The sequence below is a fragment of the Thunnus albacares genome, chromosome 5 (assembly GCF_914725855.1).
Source record: "Thunnus albacares chromosome 5, fThuAlb1.1, whole genome shotgun sequence".
NCBI classification, from domain to species: Eukaryota; Metazoa; Chordata; class Actinopteri; order Scombriformes; family Scombridae; genus Thunnus; species Thunnus albacares.
This window is the reverse complement of record NC_058110.1, coordinates 14,442,326-14,455,560: the sequence shown is the minus strand read 5'-3', so window position 1 is coordinate 14,455,560 and position 13,235 is coordinate 14,442,326. Positions and strand designations below refer to the sequence as shown.

The window sequence follows — 13,235 nt, the reverse complement described above, 5'->3', positions numbered from 1 at the left end:
ATATCTAACCTTCCCTTTCTCTCTGAGATCCTTGAGAAAGCAGTTGCTAATCAGTTGTGTGACTTCCTACATAACAATAGCTTATTTGAGGATTTTCAGTCAAGATTTAGAGCGCATCATAGCACAGAGACAGCACTGGTGAAAGTTACAAATGATCTCCTAATTGCATCAGACAAAGGATTTCTCTCTGTCTTGTTAGATCTTAGTGCCACATTTGACACAATTGATCATCACATCCTATTACAGAAACTGGAACATTTAATTGGCATTAAAGGAACTGTATTAAGCTGGTTTAAGTGTTAGGAATCTGGGAGTTATCTTTGATTAGGATATGTCCTTTAACTCCCACATAAAACAAATTTCAAGGACTGCGTTTTTTCACTTACATAATATTGCAAAAATCTGGCACATCCTGCCGCCTGGGCTGGGGAGGCGCAAGACTGCGGGGATGATGTGGGGATGGTAGTGTGGTCCTGTGTGTGTCCTGCCTCAACACCCTCTCCTGCTATTATTGCTATTATTATTACTAGTCATATCTCTATTATTATTATATTGTTATTGTTGTTATCATGTTTCTCTGTGTCTCTCTCCCCCTCCCTCCTTCTTTCTGTCTCAACCCAACAGATCAAGGCAGATGGACCCCACCTAAAGCCCGGTTCTGCTTGAGGTTTCTTCCCATTAAAGGGGAGTTTTTCCTTGCTGCTGTCGCCAATTGCTTGCTCATGGGGGAATTGTTGGGTCTAGACCTGCTCTATGTAAAAAGAACCCTGAGATAACTTTTATTTCAATTTGGCACTATATAAATAAAATTCAATTGAAGTGAATTGAAAAAGATTCATTATGACATGCCCACTTTTCAACATTCAAATAAAATTCCTGTCAAGTCCCGCCTGTCTATCCTTTCCAAGGATAGACAGGCGGGACTTCCATATTGTGGTGTATTTCCAAGTGAAATACACCACGATATGGAAGTTAGATACTCTCAAAATGCCGTTTCATCTGGACTTTAACAACTCTGCTGTCTGAGTTTATGTTTAGTTGCCACTTTGTGCAATAAAATAGTTAATTAAAAGTGCAGTTTGCAGTAAAGCTGATGAAATATACTGTATTTTAGACTAGACAGGCTGAAAGCCTTTTGGACTGATGCTCTGTTGGTTAAGCATGTTGGATAGGATAGTGTTTTGCTGTTATTGGCTTTGTGGTGCAGAACGTTGCAAAGTAAACTGGTTGTTTGTTTTTCAGTCTATATTTGTTCTTTTTTTTCCTTCTAACTTTTCATAAGTCAGTTTTTCTGGGAAAAGATGGTCCACCCACTTTTGTATTGGCCAATCCAAAATACAATTTCTGGCAGTGTACTAGCAAACATTGAGACGTTGACATCGATAGTTGTTTTAACATTTCTTCAAGACATCCTGTAACGGTTCAAAAATAGTTCCAAAATGAAAGTTTGTGCTGAATTTAGCCCCAGACGTTGGGGCTAGATTAACAACTTAATATGCTATACTTTCTAAAATGTTCCAATTTACATCTTAGTCATACACCCATAACAATGAGTCACTTTGAAAATAATCCTGATAATAAATTATATAAAACCATTCACACAGCAAACACATTAAATATCTTAGTGAATACAAGACATAAGCAGTCATTTTTACAGAAACACACTGAGTCAATACTGACATACAACAGTACTTTATTAAGATAAACAAAACAGAAAAAGAAGATCAAAAGTACAGCTTGTTGTAGATAATTAAAAGGCAAGAGAATATGAATTTTTAACTCTTTTAAGTGTATACTTCTTCCTTCTCCTTTTCAAACACATAACATTTAACTAGTGTTGTTTATGAGAATTTGTTTATTGAGTTTGTATAAGTTTAATGTTCATTTCATTTTATTGTTATTCTTCTTTTGTTTTTGTTTTTTATTTTTACATGTTTGAATTAAAAATAGACTAATTCTATGTGATGCACTTTGCTCCAGTTTCCATTGAAACACATATGATACGATACAATACGATATGATTTTATTATCAGCTTACACTGAAATTCATTTTGCGTCCTTGGGCCATTCCATTTAGGAGGTTGACACATATTAAACATGCGGTTACACATATCATACTTTTCGTAGACATAGATAATACATCAAACAGTCATAACAATCATACATATCACATCATATCCTCTGGATTCAGATCTCAATCGGCAGCACATGGCTCTTGGTTAAGCAATAGGATAGACTGATGTATAAAATAATTCCTCAGCCTGTTTCGTTTAAATTGAGGGACTCTAAATTTCCTATTTGAGGGCAGAATTTGGTATCTCTGTGTAACAAATGGAGGAGTCAGAAGAGATACTGTTGGCAAGTCTGAGCATGCTCTTGTTGTGAGCTACGTGAAATGAGTGTGCCACAGGTTGTCCAATAACATGGGCAACTCTGGGCTCTATGGCAATCTTCATGTACTCCCATGAGGCAGGATGATGTGCCACTAAAATCAAATGAGAATGAGCCAAAATTATGAAGCTATGTGACTCAATAATAAATCCTTCATAACCCTAACCCAGATAAAGCTTACATCATTGCTGAACTATTAAAAGAAAATCTGTAATGCCCAATGGAGAGGACGTCTCTGTAGGATGTCTGCTCACAACCAATTAATGACAAAAATAAAAAGTTTATTTGACTCCTTTTCTTTTGATACTTGAGGACATTTTTCAGTGAACACGTCTCTTCAGTGTGATTTATAATAATAATAATATAATGGAGTATTTTTGACATTGTGGTATTGCTATTCATTCCCGGTGCCAGAGGAAAGTAACTGGTCAGGTATTTGGTTTTTATTAATACTGTATCATGTTCAAACCATACAATCATCTTCAACCAAAACATAAAACATAAGTATACAAATTGACATAAAAAAAGACACTAACAAAACTATATACATAGGGGTACCATGTAACAAGCAACAAAGGCATTACAGGAAAATGTTTTAATCTTTACAAATTTCTATGGTTCAGTATAGTGTCTGATTTCTATTTTGAATTGTTATATGTGTGGTTTCTATTAGTCCATTTGCATTTGTGAATGTAATATTTTCCATATAAGATAAAGAGGTTCAAAATAAACAATCAAAATCATTCCTATCATTAAAATCACACAGACAATCATAAAATAAAATGACAAATGGTCTCAGTTTCGTTATTGCAAAACACTTTCCATCAATAGCATTTTTGAATCTTGAAAGTACCTGATTCACAGGATAAATCAAAATTTTGGTTTTGTTGGTAACACAATATTTCTTATTGAAATACCAAACTGATTTGCACTTAATATTTTCAAATCTCAAGTTCCAAAATAACTTGGCAGGAGGAGGTGCGGACCCCTGGCAAAGTCTCATAAGAAGATTATTAGTACATTTTTTGTCTGTGATGCATATACCATCTGACACAAGGTTACATTTAAATTGCAGATTCACATCAAACATGCTATTTCCCTGCATTAATCTCAAAAGACCAGGAGGTATTGCATCAAAGATAACTGCAAATTATTTAGGCATAGCTGGAATTCTATATTTCCTGAGAAATTCTGTATTACTAAATAAAAGTCCGTTTTCATTTTGTGTCACCAACTATATGTTAAACCCAGCTATCAATTAACAATGTTTTATTTTTAAATCTAATATACTATCTAAAACTTGTTTATGGTAGTTAGACAGTGTAACAGGGATCTTATTTATATCAAAATTGCAATGCAGGAGGAATTCAATACAACCTACTTTTTCAAAATTAAGTTCTGGAATAATGTACCATAGTTTATACTTTCCTATAAAGACCATGGTATATAATTTTTTATCCAATTGACCTTGAACGTAGTATTGGAATTACCAAAATCTAATACATTTAGACCCCTCTCTCACACATAATGCACAGTTTCACACACACACACACACACACATACACACACACACACACAAACATGAAACAACTGAAGTCCATTCCCACCTTTAAAACATCTTCCCCACACGTTTTACTGGTGGTTAAGTCCAGGGCTCTAACAATGTCATTTCCAGTGATGACCATGATTCTGTTTTAATTTAACATTTTATTTTAACATTTTGATCATTAACAGGTGTTTCAGTTTAACCAGTGACCGTGTTAACTGGCACTGTTCAGCTGAATGCGTTGTGGTTGCTCATAGTGATGACAGCTGGCTACTAAAAGCCTTATCAATTTTACTTTAATAAATCAGTGTGTTTATTATCTATGCCAACCATTAATGTAAGTTAAACTGTGCTAAGCAAGAAGCATTCACCTTTTTACGTTTCTTATAACGTGGGAAACAAAACATAGCCGATAAGTTGGCAGTGCAGCTTTGGTCTTTTTTGTGATTTTATACTATTATCTTCAATTGGAAAGTGTCCCATATTCAACCAATTAACCTGCTTTGTCATTGTGCACTAAAAGTACAGTTTGTGGCTAAATATTGTGTAAACTGTGTAGTCACACAGCCAGTATTCACCGGGGTTTGACCAGCCTACTTTAACTTGTGACCATCAGTGTGGATACTGCAACGAGAATCAGCGTTTCATCTCAAGCAAGCCATTTAAAAAGATTAATTTCAGAAAAATAAGTGAGGAAATGTGCCTCTTGTTGGCGACACCATTTAATTTACACAATGTAACACAAAAAGGACACGACTAACATATACTGTGTTGAATACATGATTATTTAAGACTTTTAGGAGGACACCTACATGTACTGTTCGTGTTCTCAACAGCTGCCGTCACCACAACGCATTGCCATGAAAGTCACCAGATAACATGGTCACTGGTTAAACTGAAACACTGGCGGGCATGCTAACCTCAGCTAGCTGCTTTAAGTTTCCGCTCTCGCTCTGGCTTCCAGGGGCCCACCCATAATGCCAGGACTGAAAGGGCGGTTTAATGACAAACAAAGCAGCTAAAGCAGATAAGTAAGGCAGATCACTAATAAAAACTTGGTTTGGTCTGAACATTAAAGGGGACATATTATGCAAATTTACAGATCTATATTTTTAATCTGGGACTCTACTGGACTATCTTTGCAAGATTTATAGTTCAAAAAACTCCTTTTTTAATTCATACTGAATGTTTATGCAGCCCCTCAGTTAAGCCTCTGTCTGAAACAGGACGTCTTAGCTCCAGTTTCTTTAAGGCCTCCATCCTGATGAGCCCACTCTTTTCTGATTGTCCAGCTCCAGCAATTTGTACTTAGCTACATTCTACCACAGGTTACCATTGAATTTGGGGTCCTCAGCAGGCGGCTCCAGGTCTTTGTTTGTGTCCCAGTAGGGACAAACGTCTGAGTATCTGAGCAGGTTCCTGATGAAGAGGGTGGAGAACAGGAGCCAAAAAAGCCCCGTAATTGTCACCACAACCAACACAAGAAACATCAAGGTCAAATAGTTCACTGCTGTGGACACAAAGAAACACTGATATAACTCTACCACTCATCAATTCTGACATAATTCTGTCTGGAAACCTCTGATGATTAAAATATGGGGTGAACTTGAGTCATATTTAAAGATGACCACATTTCTTAAAGAATCATGACAACTTACTGAAACATAAACAGATAACATGAGTCATAAATCAAAAAAAAACACAAACCAGTGAGTTGTTCTGTCTACATCACTTCTTAAGTACAGTAGATATTTAGAACTAAAAGTTACTTGGAACTGGGACGATATGAGGAGTCGATGGTGTGTTGTTTGAAGATGCCGTATTCATAAATGTAGTTGCAGTTGTAGTTGTAGTTGTAGTTGTGGATGTAGTTGTATTTGATAGACATATCTTCTTGCATTCTGAGTTTTTCAGACAGTTCTTACGAGCCCTGAAAAACATAGAGATAAATATAGACAACAGTGGAATATAACAACATATTTATGCACAGTTACAATCCTTTATTCGTAAGGCTACCAGTCTTACAGTCCAGGCTGACAGTCTTAACAGAACTTTTAACATCTGCAGCCACACTGTTCAGTGCAGGTTGTACAGTAAAACCTCAGTAAGTCAAGACCATTGAGAAAAAGTTCCCCCCGACCTGAAATCATGCTATGCTGGATTTGACCACAGAAAAATACTTTTTAAATCAACACTAAAAGTCAGTTACAAGATCAAAAGGGGTATTTTTTTCTTTGAACTGCACAGTTAACTCTCTGGCTATATGTGAGTCACTTTCATAGGAATTTAAAATGCTTTGGAGCAGTAGTATACACTCTCAAAATGTGAGGCATAGCACTGAAGGAGGTCTTTTGGCTCAGAAATCAGACAAAACATCTGCACGCTCTACTGATAGCTCCTAATAATTGTAGAATATCAGAGTCAGTGAATAGTTGACATTTTCTCTTGATTCAATGGAAACAACAACAAATTGTACGAAACACATATTGAATATTCTACATGAAGTTTTGATAAAATATATAAGTCATAAAATCATCAAAAAGAAAGCAATTATCATAGAAAGTACAACATAGAAATAGCTAAGTACATCAGTGACGAAAAGTCAAAAGATAAAGAGATAGTGATGATAAGACATCAGTCACCACCCCAAAACAAATTAACAGTGGAAAGATTAGCTTAAAGCGATGAGCCTGACTTATTACACTGAGTGAAAAGATCCTTCCTCAGCTCTCAAGATTTATTGGGATCTATTACTACAGTATGTAGATCAGTCTGATTTCTGCCTTCTGTTGCAGTTTTTTACCCAGCACCTATAAAAGATTTTTCAATGTGTGCACTCTCCACTCATTAAATACTACTCATTTAATGACTTAAACATATCTAGGTTTTTGTTTCTGTTTTATTGTAAAATCACCCACCTGTTAGCCTGTTGCTTCCCTTTGCCATCTGGAAAAAAACCCCAAAAAATATAAACAATGTGATTCTGAGAATCCAAAAACCACATGCCTTTCTTTTGAGAGAATGTAATTTATATTTAATAAGCTAGAATATGAATCAATATGGCTGCTGTGAATCCCAATATGTCCTTGACTTTGTCTTTACTTACCTTTACAATCTTTAGTGGGGCATGGAACGCACCGCCTGTCGTCAGTTTGAGTAGCTTCATTGTAGTATCCCGTTTTACACTCACACACCACATTACTGTTAAAGGAGCAGGGCTTTATTTGCTCCTCAAATTCTGGGGGAAATTTAAAAACACAATGTTTCTGTCTCAATCCACAGCATTAACACACAATGCTGACAAGGCGTTTTATTCTGAACAATAAAATTGGGAGGGCATGAGCTGATTCGAGGATTATTTTAATCAATTTGCCATTGCTTCAGTCAGCACACAGCCAGATATCTTTTTTAAAATTCTACTACAAAATTAAGGCTAAATCTGTTGCAGGACAGAAATAACCTTTTAGACAAGATCACATTTAACCTGGGCGTTAAGTTGGAGTTAAAATGGGAATGGCACACAGTGTATGTAATTCACATGTTGCCATTATCCAACAAAATCCCTCATCTTAGATCTATTGTACAACCTCATTGAACGGGACGTGCAGCCACATACAGAAGAAGATTTTACATCAGATTTATCTTATCAGTGTTTCCACTTCTGTCTAATCTCAAACCATGAAAATTACAAGTGAATGTTAACTGCAACAAAAAGCAACATATTTTCTTTTAAATAACTAGAAACGTTCAACAATGTATTATCTTAGTAGAGTTTAACTTCAAGTTCAGACAATATCCCATAAACTGACAGTACGTGTGTTATATCACTAAACTCAATGAATAGTATTTGAACAAGATACTTACTCTCACATATGTCGCACCTCTCACATCTCGATATGGTGTTTTCTATATCTGTGAATGTGTTAGCATCACATTTTTTACATCTGAACTGTCCAACATGATCATCACAGTCACTTTCTTTATGATATCCTGGAAAACAGTGGAGAAAGGGGTTGGGTTAATAGGTGATAATGCCAGTATAACTGTGCAACATGAAGGCATTTTGTGTTATAACTTACCAGGTGGGCACTTTTCATAACATGATGTACTGGTTTGTTCTGTCCCCTCAGTGTAACTCTCTCTAATAGAAAGTAAGGCAAGTCCCAGTGAGAAAGCCTGAAACAAAAGACGAGGTTATGATAATAATAATGTGTGATACTGTGAGGAGAGGAGACTGCTGGCAGATCAACTGACATCTCCAACACCGTAGCTGCTCCCATGTCGTCATACAAAGCTACAGCCGTAATGGTGTAGTAACTTGGCTGAATACAACTCTTTAAGTCATTGCATGGGCATATGTACTTTTTAATCTTCATACATCTTTGATATCAAGCGGGTTATTAAATATGCATATTGTGCCATTAAATCCTCTAGCCAAATGTTTCTGGGATGGTGGTCCAGTCTTTTCACATATCACACACACATCTTAAACAATTCTTATCCACCCCTGAAAAAGGTTTTGCTGCTAGTCAGATAGAGTCTATGAGGTATTCTAAACTGTAGTCCTTACGTTATGCATATTGATGAGGAATTAACTACCCCATTTGCTAACTGAAAACATATTTGTGATACTGTATTTGTAGAGACTGTCTCTCTACCCACAGCAGTTTAATGCGATCTAAGGAAGAAGCAGCTGCATGTTTCCATCTTCAAGAGATGGAAAGATGTTTTTTTTCTGACAAAACTCCTGACCTATAGGTATCAGATAAAAGAGTGGGGAATGCAAAACTCCACCTGCTGTTGTTGAAATGAGAATACACTATCTAAAAAGGTACTTCCACCTCCTGGACCCAAAACATCAGCATATTGGCTTCATGTAATTTGGCAGAGCTAACCTTACATCCTCCAATTTGGGGCTAATTCTTATTCCAAATGTATGTAGATGTGGGTTTATTTAATTAATAATAATTACTATTACTTTGATAATTACAAGTATTGTTTGAAATAAAAATAAAAAACCTAGCATTCACTTAGCCACATATAACTTAATCAACATCATCAACACAACCTTGTGCGTGTTTGCCAGCAACCCATAAGAAGCAACACTACGGCTTAATGTTAACTCTTAACTGAAACCAACTGAAAGCTGAACTGAGACACTGAGTTTGTGCAGATATACTTTATATCTCTTTTTTACATTACTAAACATAGTTGGCTGCAGATCAACCCTTGAGTCAAATATTGAGACAAATCGTATGTTTTTTGATCATTTTTATTCAACACTTGCTGCTAAGAATAGTTATGGTGATCTAAAATCAACTCACAGAAACTACATTAAAGCTGGAAACAGACATACAGATGGTCCAATTAAAATGTCTAAATTAGTACTTACCAAGACAAAGTTCATGTTGGAAGATTGGACCTTGAGGTGATCAAACAACCCACTTAAGAGGAGTGTGAGTTTCTCTCATTTGAAACAAAAGTACGATTATCACAACATCACCAGTTGAGGACACTCCTACATTCACTAACAGGAAGTAGCATTCTTACTTTAAGCTATCTATAGATTTCCCTCTAAGCTGAGTCAAGTGTTAAAGGAAGCCTACATAGTTCTGGGTTAGAGCTGACAGTTCTTTGGAGTCTTCAGAGAAATTGCGCAAGGAACAGGAAACACAGTGAGATCACAAAACCCCTCTATGGGACGCCGTTTTGCCTGGTTTTAGTGCAGTCATATGTCAGTAACTACATGTTCACCATGGTGTCTGGTGCTAATATACATAAAACATGTGACAGGCATCGTGACCAGGCGTTTCATTGACACCTGGGTACATGGTCATGACCTGGATGTGATCTACAAGAATTATATTTAACACAGCACCACGGATGGCTCAATAGCGTAGTTGATAGGCTGACAAGCTTAAAAGATAGGCTTGCAATTTTCTTTCTTTTTTTTTTTTATTGTCAACAAATCTCATGTGCTCAGCTCCAAAGAGTAATAACAGCGATAAGACTGTGAAGCTTCATTTATATTCCCAAGCAGACGCGTACATGGACAGCTGCGGACACCACAGACAAGTAGTTGTTCTATTTTTACTACTTTCTGGGGTCCGCTTGGAGGACACGTTCCACACATGCACAGTAGATCAGTTTCTATAGGGAGACAGTGTTGTGACCGTGCATACTGGTGCGGACAGGTCCATGCAGACACAATAAATTACAGGTAGGCAGATGTCTGCACAGAGCCTACTCGTACACCCTCTGATGACGAAAGTTATGTCACGTAGACCCTAGCGGACACGGAAAGTAAACTTTCAGCTTTACTCTCAGGAGAGAAGTTCCTTGTATGGCAGATGCCACTGCGTATGCATGGGAACGTGGTTTAGTTTACATATCTTTGCTAGCTTGTTGTGTTACATATCACAACCTCTTGACTTTGTAATACATTAAAAATTTCTCAAATAACTTAAGTAGAAAGTCAAGAGGTTGTGATATATAGCAGATGATGGTGACGATGATGAAGGGTGGTACTGATGCCCACTTTCCAAGAGTGTAAGGAGTAGGTGGTGGAGGATATGGAGGCAGCACTGGCAGCCAGTGTCTGAGACCCTGGGCTTAGAGTGAGAGGAGGTGGAGGATGGCACTGACGAGATGCGGAACTGCAGAACCAACCAACAAAGAATCTAAAACAGCTTCACTAGAGCTAACTTCCAATATTTGAAACATTTTAAACAAACAACTCAAATCATGAAAACAATTTTTAAAAAAGCCATAAACCATGAAAGGAATGAATTAACAACCTGGTACACCTGGTCGTGTGCTCTGCCCGACGCCATCAGGTGTTGCAACGTGTGGTTACTGACACATGACAGCACCAAAAGCAGGCGAAACGTAATACTGGTGTGTGGTGGTCCATACACACCCACACACAGTGACACAACTATTGGCAGCAACATCAGTGCACAAGTTCCTCCGCTTGTTTCTCATAATTCCATGTGGTTCAGACTGAGTGACAGGAGATGTCAATAATTCATGAGCATGTGGGTTGGACATCGGTGGTGGCTGGCACCACATAGCTGTGGGTGGGCCTGGATAGGCGTGGGCTCACCAACTTGGTACTCAGGCCCAACCAATCAGAAGGCTTCCTTTTTTGCTGGATCATCCAGTGGATAGCAATCAATGAATACTGTTTCAAATGTGACTACGCGACCAATACAAATAATACAATTCTTGTTTCTTGCTTCTTGTTTAACATATGATGATGATGATAGGTTGGAAATTGTGAGTGGCAGCGCATTGCAAGCAACGAGCAGTCCCTCCTCTTTCACTCAGCGTACAGCCTGCGCATTGCACAGAGGAGCATTTCAGTGTTCAACACCATCACCTCCTGCTGTAATCATCAAAAGCAAGCTCATTTACAACTTCGGACTGTAATAGCCTATTGCCTATTTCAATATTATTGTTTACTGAGCATAATTTTTGTTGGGTGTATGATTGGATTTTATGCTGATATTGATGATCTGTGTGTGTGTGCGTGCATGTGTGTGGTTCATGTAGCTGCTGTTCCAGGCTATGTTCAAGTGTCAGTTTTAACATTACTGAGCATGGTGCCAGTGTACCCTCTATCCATACGCTTGATGAAGTCTGTCCATCCCAACTGGTTTTCAAGCTAACTGGTTTCCGTACCTAACAGCAGCAGCTGTGGTCTGCCTCTGTCAGCAGATTCATCACACATTCACAAACATATTACTGGTGATTTTCAAGTCACTTCTCATATCTGCTGCAGCCAATATGATTGTATAAGTGAACACTACATCACAACCACCTACAAAAAAAGAAATTTAAGAAAATATCATCTTTGCAAGATTGCGTCGAGCAGGATTCGATCGCACTAGAGCAAAAGACTATTTAGTACAAATCACCTGCCTAACACTGTGAGCCACTCAAGCTTTCACAGTTTACTATTTCTGTCACATATTGGTAAATTATGTCAGCATCCAGGTGACATTTTGTTTTGGATTTACTCAAAACAACTGGTTACCTTGGGGCTTGTCTTAATAAATACCCAAACATATTTATTATATTACAAAGAGATACTTTTAAGCAGTGATGATATAACTCAGACAATAATACTGTCAAAATACACTAATATATTAATAAAAAATAAACACTGAACCACAGGAATAGTAATATTCTACCCACAACACAATACTGAAGGCATGGATTTAATGATTTACAATAACTCTCCTTCCTTTTGTGTATATTGTATAGTAAAGTACAGATTGGCACTCACCCAAACCTCCTCTGTTATTCATAAGACAAAGAGGAACAGAAAATTTCCAGTAACATGTTTTTGAATGTGTGACGAATCTGCTAACCACAGCTGCTGCTGTTGGTATGGAAACCAGTTAGCTTGAAAACCAGTTGGAACATAACACAGCACCAGAGGAAAGTAACTAGCCGGATATTTGGTTTCCATCACAACTCAACAACTGTCCACTCATCCAACCTGCACAAACATCAGCCACCCTTCACTATTCACAATCACTAATGACTGCAGCTCAATTTTTAAATTCTAAGACTGTTGCAGCACCAAATACGAGTATAAGTCCACAGTGAAGCATACATATATAATACAGAAACTGTGTCACCAAAAGGTACAGGCCGGCTGACTGTAGGCCATCTCTCTCCACACATAATGCATGCATATGCAAGCTTACACACACACACACACACACACACATACACAGATGAAACAACCAAAGTCCGTTCCTACCTTAAAAACTTCTTCCTCCTGGTTTTCCTCGTGGGAAAGTCCAAGGCTCTAACAGTGTAACTTTCCAGTGTCATCAATGTTAATTCAAGAATGATTCCATTTTAATTTTACAATTTAATTTAAATGCACATATGTAATTTCAGCTGCTAGAGGTCTCTCAATCAAAACCATAACAAAAGACAGAGTAGCCGAGCTCGCAGCCCCTCCAGAACTTAAGTTCCAGACTTAAGATCCAGACATCCGATGACTAAAATCCTTCATCCAGTTAAAAGATATAGTTAAAAACAACCAAAATCTAAAATGTTTATTGTAAAAATTGGGCTTAAAACTCAATAAAAGTCCATTTATTCGTTTCTGGCAGGTGACCACAATGCCGACCCATTATCTTGTATACATATGCTCTTTGGTAGACGCCATTGTGGTGGACAACCACAATGCAGACGCATGCGCACAAGATGATTATCATCTTACTCTTTGGGGATATGACGCCATTGACAGGCAACCAAGTGAAACGGACCGTTACCT

At 37.5% G+C, this 13,235-nt stretch overlaps 1 protein-coding gene across 1 annotated transcript; it reads right to left on the bottom strand.

Annotated features, from left to right (window-relative positions):
• Positions 1-2,812: 2,812 nt before the first annotated feature.
• On the bottom strand, positions 2,813-13,227 carry LOC122981865 (tumor necrosis factor receptor superfamily member 1A-like). The gene is made up of 7 exons (XM_044350645.1): positions 9,330-13,227; positions 8,017-8,113; positions 7,802-7,927; positions 7,044-7,175; positions 6,856-6,883; positions 5,707-5,867; positions 2,813-5,447 (listed from the first exon to the last, which is right to left on the bottom strand). The coding sequence occupies exons 1-7, from the start codon at positions 9,342-9,344 to the stop codon at positions 5,257-5,259; spliced, it is 750 nt and encodes a 249-aa protein (XP_044206580.1). The 5' UTR covers positions 9,345-13,227; the 3' UTR covers positions 2,813-5,256.
• Between the last annotated feature and the right edge of the window lie 8 nt (positions 13,228-13,235).

Excerpts from the sequence above, each read along its gene's own strand:
- LOC122981865 (XM_044350645.1), bottom strand. Across the intron at positions 5,868-6,855 it reads GGGAAGCAACAGGCTAACAG|GGCTCGTAAGAACTGTCTGA; the intron begins GTGGGTGATTTT and ends TATGTTTTTCAG. Across the intron at positions 5,448-5,706 it reads TCATATCGTCCCAGTTCCAA|CAGTGAACTATTTGACCTTG; the intron begins GTAACTTTTAGT and ends TTGTGTCCACAG.